The sequence below is a fragment of the Xyrauchen texanus genome, chromosome 1, assembly GCF_025860055.1.
Source record: "Xyrauchen texanus isolate HMW12.3.18 chromosome 1, RBS_HiC_50CHRs, whole genome shotgun sequence".
Lineage (NCBI taxonomy): Eukaryota > Metazoa > Chordata > Actinopteri > Cypriniformes > Catostomidae > Xyrauchen > Xyrauchen texanus.
Genome location: NC_068276.1, coordinates 36720482 through 36741571, shown reverse-complemented (window position 1 = coordinate 36741571; position 21090 = coordinate 36720482). Strand labels below are relative to the sequence as shown.

Sequence of the window (21090 nt, the reverse complement as noted above, 5' to 3'; positions counted from 1 at the left end):
TTTATTTCACACTACTGTGGTGATTTCTTTCTCTTGTGCGTGCGTGCCAAAACCTGTAAAAACCAATAGATAAACCTATTTTGTGAGGGAAAGAAATATGTTGTAAAGTTATATTGTGCTAAAGAAATAATGCTTTTCGTTCATTAGTCTCTCGGTCTACCTCCTTGATACAGTTTGTTGATTTGCGTGTCAGCCCATATTAACGCCTCCATTCATGTCGAGGACATGGAAGGAGGGAGGAAGAGAAGGAACTTCCTCATAAAATATCACCCACAAAATAGATTTTGTAATCATGGTTCCCTCTCAATTCAGTCAGAACGCTGCGTCATAGCTGACATTATGGGTTATCCCCACAGGCCTAGCCAATCTCTGAAACTCTTTCAAATCTCGCCAATTTTAATAGGCAGATAGCGATTTGTGCTCCGCCTTCCTCGCGCATGTAGCGGACATATATAACAGCGTGCACAGTGCTATCTCTTCATATATTTTCTCCTTCAGGGTGCCAATAATCTCTTTCTCATACTCTGAGTGGAAAATTGGAATTTCTTCTACCCCCTGCAGTGCTCCGGTGATAGCGGATACTAAACCTTCACCATTGAACAGCAGTGTTGAACAGGTGGATGATCGTTGCCTCTTTTACCTCATTACAGTGCTGGGATTATTCTATGCCCCGTGGGCCTCAATGGAAAATGGCGTTTTGTAAATGTTTTCCGCCGTGTGAATGGCATTTACCCTTATCCGACAGGCATGAGTGCTGTGTCCTCTGTTTGGGTCAAGCTAATGCAGAGACTGCGATCAGTGGTCAGTGGGTCAGATTGCGCTCACTGCCAGTGCATGAGACTCAAAAAGCTGTGCTCTCGGCTCTCCTCTTTCGTATGCTCTCGAGGGACCACACAAGGGAGACATGAAAGAGTGGGATGAGCTTAAGGAGGAGATTTTTCGCCTGTGAAGTATGCCCCTGATAACCTGCATTCCGTTATCGGGGTGCAAGGCTCCATTACATTCGGCACTCACTCCGAGGATTTGGACGATATGGTGTCAGAAGATGAGCCCTGGACATTGTATTAATTCATTGTATTAAGTAGACCTTAGGCTGTTAGCATGTTGTAGCAAACCAAAATGTATGTCCACCCTGTTGTGGACAAATTCAAAGTAGATTAAATACATTTTTAATGTGTAGTGATTATAAATGTAGATTTTCAGAAAGATATTTAGTCCCTTTCTCAACAATATATTTAAGTTAATTGGAAAACACTTTTAATAATAATGAAATTACTGCAACATATTTATTCCCTATAAAATCTGTGAAAGTTGCACTTTCCTTTCTAAATAAAATCTAACAACAAATATATAGGCTCTTGCTCGCCTTATTGCCTCCTTCCATTATGTAGTCCATTATAACATCTACAAAGACAGCATCCATGCTTTTAATATGGAACTAGGCAAAGCTAAACAGACTTTCTTCTCGAATATTATAAACAGCAACTTAAACAACACACGCACAATTTTTGTGACTGTAGAGAGACTGACAAACCCCCCCAAGCCAGATTCCCAGTGAAATGCTCTCAGACAGCAAGTGCAGCGAGTTTGCTTCTTTCTTCTCTGAAAAAATCAATAATATCAGAAAGGTGATCAGCACATCCTTGAGTTGTGCTGGGGTCAGACAAATCAAACCACAACCTGAGAAAGTAGTTACTATGTCTGATTTCAAAGAAATTGATGGCAACATTTTGGAAGAAACCATACAGCACCTTAAAACATCAACCTGCGCCCTTGATGCACTTCCCACATCTTTTTTCAAAAGTGTGTTCAACTGTTTAGAAGCAGATCTCCTAGAAGTGATAAACTCTTCACTTCTCTCTGGGAGTTTTCCAAACTCCCTGAAAACTGCAGTTGTCAAGCCCCTCTTGAAAAAGAGCAATCTTGATAAGACCATATTAAGCAACTATAGACCGATCTCAAATCTTCCTTTCATAGGCAAGATCATTGAAAAAGTTGTCTTCAATCAGCTGAACAAATTCTTGAACTCAAATGGATACTTTGACAATTTTAAATCTGGTTTCTGATCGCATCACAGCACAGAGACAGCGCTCATAAAGATAATAAACGAAATTAGCTTAAATACTGATACAGGCAAATTATCAGTACTGGTACTACTCGACCTCAGTGCTGCATTTGACACTGTTGATCACAACATACTTCTTGACTGGCTGGAAAACTGGGTGGGGCTTTCTGGGATGGTCCTAAAATGGTTCAGGTCATACTTAGAAGGGAGAGGTTATTATGTGAGTATAGGAGACCATAAGTCTGAGTGGATGTCCATGGCATGCGGAGTCCCTCAAGGCTCAATTCTTGCGCCACTCCTGTTCAACCTGTATATGCTCCCAATGAGCCAAATAATGAGAAAGAACCAAATTGCTTACCACAGCTATGCAGACGACACACAGATCTACTTAGCCCTATCACCTAACGATTACAGCCCCATTGACTCCCTGTGCCAATGCATTGATGAAGTTAACAGTTGGATGTGCCAAAACTTTCTTCAGTTAAACAAAGACAAAACTGAAGTCATTGTGTTTGGAAACAAAGATGACGTTCTCAAGGTGAATGCATACCATGACGCTAGGGGTCAAACAACTAAAAATCAAGTCAGGAATCTTGGTGTGTCTCTACAGTCAGACCTTAGTTTCAGTAGTCATGTCAAAGCAATAACTATAAATCAGCATACTATCATCTGAAAAATATTGCAAGAATTAGATGCTTTGTTTCCAGTCAAGACCTAGAGAAACTTGTGCATGCTTTCATCAACAGCAGGGTGGATTATTGTAATGGACTCCTCACTGGCCTTCCCAAAAAGACCATAAGACAGTTGCAGCTCATACAGAACGCTGCTGCCAGGATTCTGAGCAGAACCAGAAAATATGAACATATCACACCAGTCCTCAGGTCTTTACACTGGCTCCCAGTTACATTTAGGATTGATTTTAAAGTATTATTACTGGTATATAAATCACTCAATGGGCTAGGACCTCAATATATTGCAGATATGCTCACTGAATATAAACCCAACAGATCACTCAGATCATTAGGATCACATCAGTTAGAAATACCAAGGGTTCACTCTAAGCAAGGAGAGTCTGCTTTTAGCTTTTATGCCAGCCGCAGCTGGAACCAGAAGAGATCAGATGTGCTCCTACATTAGTCACATTCAAATCCAGACACAAAACACATCTGTTTAGCTGTGCAGTTACTGAATGAGCACTGTGCCACTGTGTGTCCGACTGTTTGTACTGTATTTTATTTGATTCTAAACTGTTTCAATTGTTCTTTTGTTTTTATTCTTTTTTTAATCTCTTCTATGTAAAGCACTTTGAATTACCATTGCGTATGAAATGTGCTATATAAATAAACTTGCCTTGCCTTGCCTTTCTTTTTGCCCTCTTCTCTCTCCCACTGAGCTCATAAATACCCTTCTTATTTCGAGTCTCTCTGTCTTTATTCCATTTGTCCTTATCTTTCTCAAGGTAGGTTTTCTTCTGTCCGGGTCAGCATCATGACGTTCCCTATATCTCCTTGCTTTCTCAGCTCTACTTGGACTCATTCCTGGAAAAAGACAATTCAAAACATTCCCTTACAAACCACTGACTACCCTTTTAATTGGAGGTCCAGCTAAACAAGGCTTGCCTAGTCTTGTCCATTTACATCTGCACAGCTGTATTTTTTCAAACAGGCAATGAAATCCATTATATGGACTTTGTTTTGACTTTTGGTCAAAAAAGTCCATATCGCCCACACCTACAATGTATAGCATCTAATGTTATAATGTGTGTAATAACTGTTGTAATATGTGTAACATTATCAGAATGTGGCAAAAACTATACACATGTCCTCCCTGTCATGACCATGTCCACCCTGTCATGGGAGGCTTGGAGACAGGGTGGACATTTTTGGCTAAAGTTAGCAATTAAAGAACACATGGTGGACCTTAATTTAAAAAAAGTGATTCATTGTTGAAGGTGACTGTGTATAAGTGTAGATAGTTACTGTACTTGCAGCAGTTGTTTTAACCTCCATTGAGAGATACTTCTAACGCTGCGATCCTGGCTACTATTGGCACTCTACAAAACATGATGCAGGACTTCAAAACAGAGCTACAGCAGAACACGCTGACCATAGCCAACATCGCAAAAGCGGTCGACATTAACTCGGCCAAGATCAAAGAATGTAAAGAAGAATACAAGATGCTGCATGACGAAGTGAAACGACTTGAAAAGAAGAACACAGAGCTAGGAAATAAAGCGGCAGAGGTGGGACGAGGAGTTGTAGAGTTAGAGCGTTACAAGAGAAGATGGAACCTAAGATTAAATGGCTTAAAAGAGGAAAAAGAAGAGAACACATGACAGCTCGTCTCTGACTTCATCGAACAGATTCCTCCACACTGGAGAGAGAAGATGGATTTCATCCTGGACACGGTACACCGGCTGGGGACGAACAACACCAACCGCCCTCGTCAGATCATCATGCAGTTCACAGGTCAGCACTTCAGAGATGACAGATCACCAAACTTCACCCCATCTGCAAGAATCTCAACATCCGCTTCGCAGAAGACTTCACCAAAGAGGACAGAGAGGCACGTAGGGCTGTATGGCCGAAAGTTGAGCAAGCAACAAAGGCAGGTTTGAAGATTGTTCCGGGGTCCCCACGCATTCATTAATGGACAAGTAGTCACACCATACTTTAAAGGGGAAAGTAGGAAAAACTCCTACTATTATTCTAATACAGTTCAGGTAATTCATCGATTTATTATTTAATTTTTTTTTGCTGTATGTTCAGTTTAAATAGTAACATCTCTTTCATTTCTGTTAATGCAAGGGGATTAAGAGACATGACAAAGAGAAAATAATTATTTTATTTTGTAAAGGGAGGACTTCTAATATTATTTTTCTACAAGAAACACATTCTAAGGTTGAAGATGTTGGATTCTAAACAATGGGGAGATGATGCTTACTTTAGCCATGGTACTTCAAGATCAGCAGGTGTCACCATCCTCCTAAATAACTTTAAAGGAAATCAGCATATTACTGTGGCCTTGAAAAAAGACGACAAGGAAAAAATAGCATCAGATCCTTAATAGTTGATAATATAGAATTCACAGATAACAAATTGATCTCTTCAGAAATCCTGAAATTTTATAGCCAGCTTTACAGCTCTAGATTTTCCAAAGAGGATTGTTATGCATTCTTAAAGGATGTAGCGAAACATATTCCCAAAGTAGAAAATGGTTTCAGACAAACATGTGATAATCAAATAACGATTGCAGAACTTGATGCAATAACTGATCTCTTAACAAAGCTCCCGGCTTGGACGGTCTCAAAGGTGACTTTTATAAGCATTTTTTGATAGATATAAGAGAACTACTGCACCAAGTTTTTTACTAAAAATGAGACCTGTTTTACCACAGTGAGACATGGGGTTATCGTCTCACTTCCAAAACCTGAGAAAGATCCCAGACTCATATATAACAGAAGACCCATTACTCTTAGGAATTCAGACTACAAACTTCTAACATACATCTTCACTATCTGTCTTCAATCAGGAATGTCAGATCTTATTGCAAAAACACAATCTGGTTTTCTCAAAGGAAGATCAATCCACAATAATATAAGATTGGTAATGTATGTTATTGAAAATAGAAACCATATCGAGGATGATGGATTTCTTCTAATTTTAGAATTTTATAAAGCTTTTGATTGCGTGGAGCATCCATTTATCCTCTCGGTACTCGAAAATTTTGACTTTGGAGTTAAATTTAGGAAGTTAGTTGGTGGACTATATCAAAATATCAGCAGCTGTGTCATATTATCTAGTGGTACCACCCCAAGCTTTACGGTTGATGTGGGTATCCCCAAAGGATGCCCCATTTCACCATATCTGTTCATTTTAGCAAAAATGTGAACTGTTCGCTGCACATGACACATCATTGACAGAAATGTGTAATATCCCTATTAAGTCTGAAATCAAATACTTGGGAATTTACCTTTCAAAGGACCAAAAACAAAGCCAATCTCTAAATGTGGAAAATAAAATTCAAGAATGTTTGTCAAAACTAAATTTATGGCTTCAAAGAGACCTATCAATACTTGGTCGAATTTATCTAACTAAAATGGAATGTTTGTCCAGATGTATTTACCCAGCCTACTCCAATGCCATCCCACACAATTTGATCAAATCCATTAACCAAATCAATTCTAACTTCATTTTGAGAAACAGACCTCATTGTCTGAAAAAAAGTAGTATGTTTAAATATATAAAGGATGGAGGACTTCGAGTTATTGACTTTGATTGTCTTAATGGAACGTCAAATATAAATAGTTTGAAGTCCTGGATCAAACACAGTGGCTCATTTTGGTATTGTATCCCAGAGCATTTATTCAAAAAAGTTGGAGGCCTGGATTTTCTTCTCAGGATGGACTTTAATATTGTCAAATTACCTACAGTATATCACTATCAGAGTTCCACAAACAAATACTGTTATATTGGAAAATGTTATATGTGCATAACTTTTCACCACACACCTCTGTACTCTGGAATAATAGATATGTATTACACCGCAACAGATTTTTGTTTTTTGATGATTGGCTTGGGAGGAATATATGGTCCATAACTGACTTAATAGATGCCAGTGGCAATCTTTTAAACTGTGAATAATGTCAAACTCTCACAATCAGACTTCACTAAATTACATAAAGCACTTCCCCAAGAATTTGTTTTCCTAACAAGAAATATATGAACATACCAAATGATACAGCCACGACTGACTCCACTATCAATTCAAGGGATTGTAATTTTGGCTAAAAAGTTCAATACTAATTTTATTAGAAGTTGTTTCACTGAAAACCTTTACCCCTAAAAGCCCAACAAAAATGGCATCCTGCATAATTGGATACAAATTCAATAACTAAACTAAGAACAATGTATTTAACACTTCCTATACCCCCCAAAATGAAAGATACACACTTCAAAGTTATGAACAACATTTACCTCTCTAAAGAATTACTTAGACTTCACTTTGGTATTGATGATAATGCGTGCACATTTTGTGAAAATGATGTTGAAATTACTGACCATGTTTTTTTTTCTCATGCAACCTGGTACATATATTTTGGTGTGACATATATAATTGGATACAGAAAAAGATCTCTTCATTCCTGACTTTTATCTCCAGAGATGACATAACATTTGGTTTGAAATCGCAAAGCAAAGACAATGAACTCTGTTGTAATACAATGCTGTGCCTAGCTAAATGTTTTATCCACAACTGTAGAACTATAAAATCATCCCCCAAATTTGTTATTTTTTTAAATGAATTTAAATTGTATTTGAAATCTCTAAAAACTCTAAAAGATCCAAACGGACAAAAATTGTACGACATCCTAAAACACTTCCCGACTATAGAAAATAACTGAACTTAGACTGAATTCTCCCCTGGGTACAACAATGCCTTATCACTGGGTTATTTATTTATTTAATTTTTTTAAATTTTTTAAATAAAATTATTATTCATGTTATTAAGAGCTGTTTCCTTTGAATGTTTTCTATATATCTTTATACTGAAGTTGTGGATTATATGTTGCCATGTTTGTTGTAAATTCTGCAATTTCACACAGGCTCAAACCACGGCAAAGGCATCTAGCCACGGCACTTCCGGTGTCATGCTCAGATGCCACTGACTTCACCGACATGTGCAGCTGTTTGTGGCTGGTTGATGGCTGGCACTGTTTATGAATGATGCAAGTGAATTTAGCCGGCATCTGCCGCTGTTTATGAATGATGCAACTGAATTTATCTTCTCTTGGACTATTTATTGGGTCGATCATCTCTGGCCAGTGTCCTTTTAACTAATTCATGTCCATAACAGAAATATTTTACAATAAGGGACTATCCTACTGATTTCATGAATGGTTAACATTTTTTCAAAATGAGCAGGTAGTAATACAGAAAGGATGTTAGTTTAGCTACATTTAGTTACTCCATAGCCTATTAAGTCTTTGTTTGCTTTGAAGCAGATTTTATTCAGTTGGATCAGTTCATTTCAATAGATTTTCAATGCAGTATTTCCATTGATGAGAGAATAACATCTGTGATATGTTAATTTTAAGAACCCACTGTATATAAAAATATTAGGCCTAACAGTAATATTTTGATTGTATCATACCTATAATACAATATGATCTCATTAAAAATTTATTTTTCTATTGGCATACTTTATAGTCTTTATTGCTATTATTTACAGGATGAGGTTCCAACATGCAGGTACAAAATATTACAAATATTTTCATTACCACAACCAATTCGAGGAGAAATACTTTTCTTCCAATAATATTTCTCCTAAAATTGTATTTGCTGTTCAGCGGTTACATTATGATTCAAATGCATTCAAAATTCCCCAGAATGCAGGAAGTATCTCTGATACTCATAAAAAAAAAGTACAAATATATAGCTATAAAAGCTATGCCAGCTGTACTTGTGCAGCATTCTATGAATAGGCTAATATATTTTTAATAAAATATGTAGTGTTATATTACTGTCTTTGAAATGCTATTACTTATTTTGCCCTTTACTTTTTTTCTGACCCTGATCAGCACAACACCAGCAGGTCTAGGGCCACATGCACACATTCTACTCAGTCATACACTACCTGGCCAAAACAAAAGTAGCATACTTTAATATATAGTTGGACCACTTTTAGCTTTGAACATGGTGCACATTCCACATGGCATTGTTTCGACAAACTTATGCAACATCACTTCATTAAGATGATTTCACCTCTAAAGAACTAAACAGTTCTAAAAAGACTAAAACAGCAATTGCGTGTGGAGTGGCCAATGGGGTCAAACATTGGGGCCAGGATTCGTCCACCCCTGGCCACCCCTAGCTCCACCACTGACATAAAGCACTCAGAATAAATAATAAAAAATAAATAATTCCTGTGTACCAAGTTTGTGTGGTGTCTTCAGGAACCATGCTGGGTCTATGTGCATCAGTGCAAAGAACAGTGGGCCCAACAATTGGAGGATTTCTCTATGAGAGGTATGGTGTGCCATCCTTTGGATACATTCAATTTGCCACCAAAGCTGTTGTTTTTAGCTTTCTACTTGCCACTGGAGGGCACCCAAAGCCTCATAGACCATGAAAATGTGGAAAAAAGAGTGTTGTTTATGTGCATTTTACACAAATTGTGCAATTGCTGGCAGTTTACAACACACCATGGGCATTTATTTACCTCTTCCAAAGATGTTTCAAATATCTTATGTTACTGTCAAATGGCTTTTATATCATAATGAGTTACACTTAACATAAAGATCACTTGCTTTTATATCCAATGTTTTTTTTTAAGAAGCTTCATATCTGAAAGCAGCTGACATGTAAAGTTGTTCTACTGTAGATCAGTACAAAGCAATGAATTATGGTGTATATGATATAGTCTTGTTTAAAAAAACCTAAATTATGCAGTAACCATTGATTATGATGCTGCTGTCACAGGACGCATCATGTGAAAGGACAAAAATGTGTCCTTGAATTACAATCCATTATCATCCTTAAATATCATTGTATTTGAAAGTTCTCAAATGAATGTGCAATAAAAGCTAATTTTTCAATTCAGTTTCAATTTAAGATTGGTGCCAGATCTAATGCTGGAGAGCACCCCATTTTACAGCAGTCAACACATGTACTGTATTTTCGTCTGGACAGAATTATATGCACATCACTGCAACACACCACTAGCATATTATTCACACTAGCAACAGGCATTCTGGACTTCTGCCAGTATATCCTACTACTGAACTCTGAAATATATTAACATAATTTATGGTGCCATGAAAAGATTAGCTATATACAAAAAAATACAAAATAAATTTTCAACTGATGTTAAAATATCTGCGGCTGTGAATTGCAAGAAATTTAAAGTTAAAAAATATGGTGAACATGTTTCAGGCTTTACTGGATGTAATTTTGATGCCTGTTTAGTTTACGATTCACCACGATTTTGTTTATATTATTAAATTATATAAACTTGAAAAACTAACCTTATGTAACTGTTAAAGCCCGCTTTACATTTTAAAATGTATTGTTAATCACCGTAATAACCACAAAAGTCCACATGATGACTTAAAGATCATCAAGAATGGCCCTTGGAGGAGCAATAATTAATAAACTTGTTGAGACAGTGCACAGTGTCACTCATACAAACACCATCAAACACCATCAGGATAACGTGTAACACTAAAATAATGAAATAAACGTTAACTGAACTACTGTACATAAAATATAACGGAACATCCCAATGTACATATTTGATATTATAAAAGAGAAGAAATAACTATTTATAAATGTAGGTTAGTAGATGAGCTGGGATTGGATTTGTATGTTGAATTGTAATGCATTCAAGGGAACAACAATCCTCTGATTAAGTAAGATGCATTAAAAGGGAGGTTTCACCCAAAAATGAAAATTCTCATTAACTCACACTCATGCCACACCAGATGTGTATGACTTTCTTTCTTCTGCAGAACACAAACAAAGATTTTTAGAAGACGATCTCAAGTCTTTAGGTCCATAGAATGCAAGTGAATGGTGACCAGAACTCTGAAAGTCCAAAAAGCACACAAAGTCAGCATAATCATATGACTCAAGTGTTTAAATCCATGTGTTCAGAAGCGATATAAAGTAATAGGTGTGGATGAGAAACAGATATTTAAGTCCTTTGTTTCTGCTGAAGAAAGAAAGTCATACATATCTGGGATGGCATTAGGTTGAGTAAATGAGAGAATTTCATTTTTGGGTGAATTATTCCTTTAACACCATGACCTAGTTAGACTAGAACATCACTAGCACCTCTACCCATTGGATCGAAATTCATTAGCAAATTGTCTGTATCATGAACACATAATAAATATCAGCGTTCATTTAGCCTTGTATTGCTGCATTTTCTTTACAAGCCTCCCCTCTTCTCCTTGAAGACCCGGGAGTGTGTGACGTTCATTTGCATATATTATGCTAATGACGGCGATCGGCGCAGCTAGTCAGCTAGTAGGCTGTTGTCTTCAGCACCTGAGATGCGCGCAGACATTGAAGAGAGAGAAAGAGCGCGAGGAGTCAAACGTGAAAATGCGTCGGTAGTGCCCATCGGTGTAAGACAGTGAGGAGAGAATCTTATTCCATTACAAGTGATTCGCATGAGTCACGAATGGATCCTATTTTAACTCCCGGAAAGAAACTTTTTTTAATCTATTTATTATTCTTCATTTTAATATATCATGGTGAGTAACATGGTCATGGACTGATGTTTATCATTTCATCTCTAAAAAGTTTGTTTTAAGGAAGAATGAGAATAAATGTATATATAATTGAATTGTGTGAAAATGCTTTTGTGTAGTTCTACCCAAAAGGCTTGTAAAGTCAATGCCTACACGCATGAAAAATGAATTATTTCCAAACTTTCGAGTAACTCATTTATTTGTTAACTGAATTATTTTTAAATTGAACTTGATCCGTTATGAATGTAGAAAAATGTAACACAATTTTTTTTCTTTTTTTCTTTTTAGCACATATCACGTCGGGCACTGAAAGACTGAACATAACGGTGCAGCATGATTTTAAAAAGTGAGCATTTAAATGTACATTCCTATTTCTATCCAATATGAATGTTATATTTTCTAATTATTTTGTTTAATTAATTTTTTGTAAAGTAGGTCTTTTGTATGTAAATTATATCTACTGTACATTGTCAAAGCATGGTATAAAAAAAAAAAAAAAAAAAAACAATTCTACATATTTGAATACGCTACATGCAGATTTTGAGAGCCTTTAAGATTTTGCCAAAACTCAGACATGATTTTACGCATAACTGGTGAAATGACAAGTAGTTTATCGAAAGGTCTTCGGGTCTGTAATAGTTGTGAAACAGGTTGACAGTGCTCACTCGAAACGCCTGTGAGTCTCTGGCTTTTCTGTCTAACACAAGTGCTGATTACCTGTGTATGTGAGGAACAAACCGCTCGTTGTTCTCTGTGTGTGCCCGCAGCGAGAGCAGCAGGAGAATGCTGGAGAAATGGGATCCCGCTTCCCAAACGGAGCAGGTAAGAATGCTGAAGAGATGCATTGAGAGAGCGCATAGGAAACCTGCGGTTGAATGCATAATATTACAGAAAACAGGGTGTTTGCAAAATGCCATGTTTTCTTGATCATGATTAAAGTCAAGGTGAGGATATTTGAATTAAGAGTCTGAATTAAAGTGGGATATTCAAAATATGAATGCAGGTTTAAAAAAAAATAAAAATAAAATCAGAATAGCGCTATTTCTGTTTTGACAAGATTTAAAACGAGACAGGCTGTGAGGAATAAACCTGCAATCTCTGTGATGGAATGCACTCCAGTAGGTCCCAGGTCGCATCTAATTTTCTCTACGTGTGTTTTCTGACATTTTTTATTTGTTTTCCCCTCTCAGTTTCGTCAGCTAAACGATAAACACCACTTAAAACAACTTCATAACCAATAAAGGTTTGTTGACAAGAAACCTGTCAATAAATCTTCTATTCTGTTCTAATTTCTATTTCTGAATTTAACACGCAATAATAATCCGTTTACACGGCTAAGGTGGCAGAGACTCTAAGTGGCATTTTATGTATTAACACAGACTGTTTAAATGAATATTCTGGGTTCAATACAAGTTAAGCTCAATCGATAATTTTGATTACCACAAAAAAATATTTTTGTTCCTCCTTTAAAAAATAGCAAAAATCTTGGTTACAGTGAGGCACTTACAATGGAAGTGAAAGGGTGGCATTTTTTGAAGGTTAAATACACACTTAAAAAGTAGAGCCACAAGACAAAAAGGATATGCATGTAAATATGATTTTAGTGTGATAAAATAAGTTACTAACCTTTTCTGTGTATAGTTAAAGCCAATTTTACAAATTCGTTGCCATGACGATTTAACACACTAAACCCTCAAACAACTGTAAAAATGACTATTTAAACAACTTTACAGCTCACATAATAGGCTACACAAGTTTTAACAGAAGAATTAATGCAAGTGTTTTTATAACATTATAAGCTTCACATTTCTGCATTTAAACCTTCCAAATCTTCCATAATTGTCTACATTCACTTCCATTGTAAATGCCTTACTGTAACCTCGATTTGGAGGAATGAGTTGAAATAAATGTTTGTGGTAATCATTGTGCAACAAATACTGTCAATTGAGCTTAACTAGTATTGAACCCAGAACAATCATTTAAAAGCTGCTCAGAGCTGACATTGATGCATTTACACAGCAGTTACAAATTAATAAGTAATGTTAGATGAATATTTAAATGATAAAATTATGAATATAGAAAAATGAAATGAATGAAAATATGAAGTTATACTTTTAAATGTGAAACTGAATCATGAAGAATATGCTCTATTATGACAACATCAAAGTTTAAGGCTGCTCTGATGCTGCATTTCATTTACAGAACCAAAGCTGCATCAGAACTGCCTTTGATAGTAGTGGCTGAGGTGGGTCAGAGCAGACATAGTTTAGTCTAGCTTCTCTGTCTTTTCACAGAATGTTGAGCAGGCACAGAGCAGGCTTAACTCGGCTATGTAAAGACACCTCAATAAGTCTAATCTGGCATTATTGATGTATAACAGAAATAAGTCTTTAAAACCACATGCTCACCAATGTCAGATGTTTAATAATTGAAAAAGGAAAAACACATCCCCCAGTGCTTGCTTTGATGAGATTTTTTGGGACAAAAGCTGTCATTTCGGTGGCAGTAAAGCGGTTTCAGGTGTCCGTTGGGTGCTTAGGATTGGTAAACTGTTCCCAAGAGCCGCTATTCACTGAGACACACTGGCCCCGTTCATTATGCCAGAATACTTTCTCCTCTGCAGCCTTGAAAGCTTCATAAAATTATTGAACTCTCAAATATCAGGTGTGATGGGGGAAAAGCTATCAGAATAGAGCAGGTTTCGGTCAGATAAGAAATGTTCTTTTTAGCTCAAAAGTGAATCACTAATCGCTGTCGTGTAGCTACCCCCCTCCTGCGGTAATAATAAACTCTTATCCACATTATGCTCTGCATAATGTTCCAATTTCTGTACAGGTGAATAATGATTTTTTTAGATGAGGATTTTGATTTGAATTTCAGATGTGCCTTGTTGTGGTGTGCTAGTTCTTGGAGGTCTTCATTAACCTGATATGAGAGCAAATTGATTTAGATGCAGGATGGAACTTTGCTTTTTATTAGACAAGTTGGGACAGTGAGCTAATTAAATAGCACAGGTACAGTCACATAAGCTCAGTATTTGTTCATCACCTGAAATAAAATATTTCTCACACAGCAGTCTTTGTATTTAACCTCAATTCCTAGATCACAGTGTCGTTCCTGATGAATACAGTCATACTTTCGGTCTAAAATACTATGCTTTAACTTAAATTACTTTCTCTCCAAAGCAAGCTTTCTTAGAGATCATCACATCATCAGCAGAGCAAACAGAAGCCCAGAAGCCATCACCCCGCACAGCCAGTGGTAAGACCTAAGCCGAATGCCACAATAACTTAGCAGGAGGCCCAGTGCTCCCTTTGTCTTTTCGGCCTGTGTTTTCACCCTAACAAACAATGCTCTGTGTGTTTATCAACTTGCATGTCAGTCCTGTTGTGCACACCTGCACATGTGTTTGTATGTTTGAGGGTTAGTCTGGTCTGTAGGGAACTAAACTGGCATCTTTGTGAGTATGTAAATGTAAGTTTGTGTGCATGCACAATAATTTGCTTGTGTTTGTGGTATAATTATATTTGTATATTGCATCATCTATCAATAATTGGAGACTTTTAGCCTATGACCTGTATTAATAATAACAGTGTATGTTGTTTCTGCTCAGTGTTTGAGTTGCATTTAGCCTGATTTTTGGTTTGGGAAATGGCAAACAATAACAGTTTATGATCATTTGAATGTGAGAATGTAGCTGCCTCCGCTTTCTGTGGACATCTGTTAAACAGGCTGATCAGTATGGTCATTAAAATCAAGAGCCGGATTCGTCTTTACACTTCTTTGAGCATTTCACATTAACTGTGCCACTCTTTGATGTACACCAAAAATGCACTTAAACACAGAAAGCACACTGTTGTATATGATTAATGTTACTGTGGGGCACATTACACTGTGCTTTTTGTGTACTGTACAGGTGAGTGTACATCTCCTTGTCTGAATGGTGGTCGGTGTGTCTATCCAGACTCCTGTAACTGCACTTTATACCACGCCACTGGAACACACTGCCAGACAGGTACTATGGATCCTGCAGGGAAAACTCTCATATCTCATTTTGAATTTCTGCTGTTCAGTCAGATAAGACAGTGGCATGTTTCGGTATGGCAATAATAGATTAAATGTTTCAGTCGCCAACCTAGGCTTTGAGCGAGAGATGACATGCCGCTCATGGGGACAATACAACTATGAAACCTTTGATGGACTTTATTACTACTTCCCTGGAAAATGCAGCTACACATTACTGAGAGTCTGTGAAGAAAACACTCAGTCCAGTGTGCATATACAGGTGATTCCACTGTTTATAAAAGAAATGTTGTACTGAGATGCCCATCACTTTTTCTATTTATGTATTTTATTTTTTTTTGTGGAATGATATTTGAGGGCTATGAATTTATTTCAAATCAAAAGAATGCTCATAGTGGTAGATCACCCATGGCAATAAATAGTAATTTATCAGATGTTGATTTTAGTCTTTACTAAATTTCAATACTTCCCTACAAAACCAAAATGCAGTAAGAACAGCAACAGCAATGCTGTTTGCATTGGTTTTAGTGTGTCTTAATAGTTTTAGGAGAATAATTGAGCCAAAGCCACCTGTCACAGGACAGATGTGGTTTAAGAGATCTGTTTTTACTCATAACTCAGTTTTGACAAAATATGTTTTTACTGCATCTTCCTTTTGCACTTCACGGGATAGATTTACTAGCGCTCTGTTCAGTTATAAGCTTTTATATGTTTATATAGAGGTTTGAGCAGGCTTCTGTTCTTTTATTTGCATTTACACTGAGGAATTGTATGTGTGTTGTGTGTGTACATGCGTGTGTATACTGCCCAATTCTTGCCTGAGGAAGATTTTTATTGGCATTCATAGAGAAAGTGATCTCATTATTATGGTCATTTATGGCCATTACAGTTTAAAACAGTAATTACAGGCAGGGCCAAAACAGAATTGGCTTTGTTCTCTTAGACTCACTGATGGGAATCCAGAGGAGGTGAGCTGCCTCAGCCAGGAGTTTCTTTAGGCCATTAGCTTAAGTGGCAATATCATTTATCAATTGAAAGAATGACCGACAGTAATGCAGAATTTAAGTAGGATTGCCCTGGCTGATCTGGTTAAGAGGACTCCAGGCTTTGATGGGACAGAGAAAGCTTCTTAAGAGCTGCACACTATATTTGAATTTATTTATTTGTTTATTTATTTGAGAGTTAATGCATTTTATTGTGTATTTATTTCAGGTTTGGAGAATCTGTTATAGGTCTACTCAGTTTTTCTCTGCAAATTTACTACCCTGAGATAGGCCTAAATTGTAAGAATCACCATCTTGTTTGCATTCTTCATTTGTAATTGTTAATTTGCAGGTGCATAATGACCCAAAATGCAGTTCTTTCCCATACTTCTGCACACGTTCAGTCAGCCTATTCCTGCCTTGGGAGGGAGAGATTAGATTACAGAACTCCAGTGTTATGTTCAAGGGTCAAAGGTAATGACCATTCACACATTGCCACTTAACTGCAGTTTAACCAACCATAGTGATACATCTCAGAGATTCTTCTAAATTAATTGTTCAGTGATTTTTAAGTGTGTGTGTGCAGTTCTAACTGTAGCTGCATATTTACTCTCTTTAGTGTGCAGCTGCCTCATAACATCCATGATGTTGAGCTGGAGCGAATCTCTGATTACATCATAGTATCACAACCACAGGTTTTCACACTGGCCTGGCAGGGGCTCACTGGCTCTGTGTACATCAAGACGAGCCCTGAGTTTGTGGGACGCACCTGTGGACTGTGTGGGAATTTCAATGCTGACATTCAGGATGACCTTAAGACCAGCTATGGCAAGTTTTTCTCATTTTGTTGCAGATTGTGGCACTGATGTCTTATTGATGTTTTATTACACACACACACACTGACTCTCAACAAATATCCATATACACAAAAAAAATAAAGAAAAAATAATTAAAAAAATTATCTCTGCCCCTCCCCAAGAGCCCTCCAAGAAGCCCAAAAAGCTGGCCCATTTTTTATTAAATTAATCTAAATTGTCTAACCTTCTACATGACATTTTCTCGAATGCCGCCACCCTCACCATCTCTGTGCACAACTCTTGAAATGAGGGCACTCCAGCCAATTTCTATCCCCTACGTACAATCTGTCTGCCGATCATAGCACTGGCTAGGACCCAAGTGTTTATGTATTTTTCCGCTATATTAATGACCGCCGATCGACCTAAAATACAGAGTCTTGGGGCAAAATGACATTTGAGTGACCAATACATAACACTTAAAACTCTGAACCCTCATCCAAAAAACGTGGGTTGTGCCCCCATCTTCTGACTGGCATCACCAGCAGGTGGGTTTGTCTTTAAGACCAAGCCTATACAATCTAGAGGGGGTCCAGTAGAATCGATGTAAAATCTTAAATTGCATAAGGCACACCCTTGCATCTCTAGATGTAGACTTGATGTTTTTAGAATACAAACCCACACTCCCTCCTCCAATACCAAGTTTAAGCTACTCCCAAAAATAGTACAGACCAGGTGGAGCAGTTGTAAATACCTAAAGAACTGAGATCTGTAAATCCCAAAATGTTGAACCATATTTTCAAAGGATCTCAACACTCCACTCTCATATAGGACACAGAGATTATTAACCTCCCTTTCAATCCACTCTGTCCAGCAGAAAGGGGACATATTAATACATAATGTTTGGTTCAGCCATATGCTCGAGGCTACATTTAAGTAAATGTCCGAATTAAACACTCTGGACACTTTTGTCCATACTGAGTGCAAATGCGTGATAACGGGGTGTAACTTAACTTCTCCGGTTAGTTTGATAGAAAGTCTTTGTAATGGCGAAATAGGGGCAAGACCTTCCTGTTCAATACAAAACCAGGGAGGGGCTCTCTCAGGTTGAAGCGACCAATGAGCCAAATGTCTGAGACCGAATGCATAATAATAAAACAAAACCTTGGGTAGACCTTGCCCACCTTTGTCAATCGGCCTATGCAATTTACTGAAATGTCATCTGGGATGTTTACCATTCCAAATGAAGGACTTCGACATTCTATCAAATTGCTTAAAATAAGAGAGGGGGACATCTATTGGGAGAGATTGTAGCAGGTAGTTGAATTTTGGAATATTCACTTTAATAACATTAACCTTGCTAATCATAGATAAATGTAATGAAGCCCATCTGCCCACATCGCTGGAATTCTTTTTTTAATAAAGGGTCTAAATGAACTGAAACACACAAATTTGCTGGGAATAAAATACCCAAATACTTAATGCCCTGTTTGGGCCACTGGAAGACGCCTGGCTGAAAAGCTGTTACCGTGCAGTACGCTGTTAGAGCCAAAGCTTCGTATTTAGACCAATTAGACCAATTAACTCCTGTGACAAGGAACAACGTAGGGAACTAGATTCTTCAAACACAGGTAGGAACTTTTAATAAACAATTTAATTTGTTAACATTTTGCTTGTCCCAAACTCTCTTACTCTTCTGGCACTAGTGTGGTCCTTTATGCCGCTCTCCCCAATCTCACTACAATTCGAGACAGGTGTTAGTCATAATCTGGCTCAGGTGCATGCACCCTTACCGCTCTCTCTCTCTCTCTCGACGGATGTTCAACCATGCCCCTGCTGCCACATTTCCCCAATACCTGACTCAGGCCGTAGAGACATCCGGACTGCTTACTACCAGGGCTGAGGAGCCAGATACCAGCGGGTGATCCACACATTGGTATCTTTCATGCGGTGGAGCCATTGGAGTGGGGCATGATTTAAACAGAGAGTGAAGGCCTGCCCCAACAGGCAGTTCCGGAGAGTGAGGACTGCCCACTTGACAGCGAGACTTTCCATTTCCACTCTGTTGTACTTAGTCTCCCTCAGTGAGAGTTTGGGGCAAATGTACAGCACCGGGCACTCCTGCCCCTCCACCACCTGCAAGAGCACTGCCCCCAGCCCTCTGTCTGAAGCGTCCGTCTGTAATATTAAAGGGAGAGAGTGTAAGAGCGACCCCCCACAAAGTGAGGCTATAGCTCGTGGGATCACCTGTCCACTGGACCTTGTCTGGAGCTCCCTTTTTAGTGAAATCAGTCAGAGGGCTGGTGACGTCTGATTAATTAGACACAGAACTGATATAGTAGCCAGCCCCAGGAACTGTCTCACCCCCCTTTTTGGTCTTGGGCCTTGGGCAGGTCGCGATCACTGCAGTTTTATCTATTTGGGGAAGCTGCCCATGGCCCAAGTGGAACACCAGATACCGTAACTCCACCTGCCCAATTGCACACTTCTTGGGGTTTGCTGTGAGCTCCTCCCATCGCAGCAACCTCAGAACTGCCCTCAGATGTTGCATGTGCTACTGCCAATAATTACTGTAAATGATAATGTCATCCAAATAGTCAGCGGTGTAAGATGAATCCAAATAGTCAGCGGCGTAAGCTGAACAAACCGAACGGAAGTGTCACAAATTGGTGTAATCCGATAACACAATTTTTTCATGGGAAATTGGTGTCAAGGGGATCTGCCTATAACCCTTTTATCCAGTGTCAAAAAAAAAACGAGCAGCGCCCAACCGATCGAGCAACTCATCAACACGAGGCATTGGGTAGTCACCAAATTTAGACACTGCGTTGACTTTCTATAATCCACACAGAACCGTAAAGACCCGTTGCTCTTAGGAACCAGAACAACCTAGCTGGACCAATCGCTGTGGAATTCCTCTATTACCCCCATAACGAGCATTGCATTCAATTCTTGTGAATGGGGTACTTTATCTCCCGGTGCAAACTCTTGTAGCCAAGTACCCCTGTTATACAGGAGGATTTGACGTTCTTGAGCTTGGAGCAAATTCTCCTGTGTTAGTTGCCCCAGTGTGTGGAGCTTTGCTCTAAAATCAATGACGTATTGAATTTAGTTTTTTGCTGGTTGAAGGTCCCTCCTCCCATATCTCCCATATGACATCAAGCACCCTGTGTGGGCACCGCCCATATAGGAGCTCGAACAGGGAAAACCCAGCTCAGGCTTGCGGGACTTCTCACACTGCAAACAATAGGGGCTCAAGCTACTTATCCTAGTTTCTAGCATCTTCGTGTACAAACTTGCGAATCATACTCTTCAGGGTTTTATTAAATCGCTCCACCAGGCCATCTGACTGCGGATGGTACATGTTGGTGTGACTCGATTTAATGCCCAATAATTCGTAGAGTTCACAGAGTGTGCATGACATAAATATCGTGCCTTGATTAGTGAGGGTTTCTTTCGGAATCCCAACTCGGGAGATAACCTTGAAGAGTGCCTCCGCAACACTGCACGCTGAGATGTTGCACAGAGGCACTGCCTTCGGATATCGCGTTGCATAGTCCACTAAGACCAATTCAAAGCAATTTCCGCATGTACTCCGGTCTAATGGCCCGGCGAGGTGCATGCCAAGGCTTTCGAAGGGAACCTCGATTAGCAGAAGGGGGCACTATGGTGCTCTCTGGTTTACCAGCCAGCATTCACGGCATAACACACACCACCTGCAAACATTGCCATGGATGCCCGGCCATTATTCGTTTATGTGTCAGTTTCCCCTAAGTGACCCACCATCGGATTATGATGAGCCGCCTGGAATAAAATTTCCCAGCGGCTTTGCGGTATTAGCAACTGGGTTGTATCCTCCTTTGTGTGAGCATTCTGCATCACTCGATATAACCGCTCTCTTATGATTGTAAAGTATGGATATGAAAGTGCAACTTTCGGCTAGAGATGCTGACCATCAATGAATTTCACTTG

At 38.5% G+C, this 21090-nt stretch overlaps 1 protein-coding gene across 1 annotated transcript in view; it reads left to right on the top strand.

Annotated features, from left to right (window-relative positions):
* The first annotated feature begins 4127 nt into the window (after positions 1-4127).
* LOC127645358 (otogelin-like) overlaps positions 4128-21090 on the top strand; it is a 64509-nt gene continuing 47546 nt past the window's right edge. Inside the window, 10 exon segments of the mRNA XM_052128949.1 lie at positions 4128-4307; positions 4428-4676; positions 9018-9090; positions 11607-11664; positions 12086-12140; positions 14504-14579; positions 15235-15333; positions 15446-15603; positions 16677-16798; positions 16944-17152. Coding sequence (XP_051984909.1) covers positions 4128-4307; positions 4428-4676; positions 9018-9090; positions 11607-11664; positions 12086-12140; positions 14504-14579; positions 15235-15333; positions 15446-15603; positions 16677-16798; positions 16944-17152 — 1279 coding nt within the window.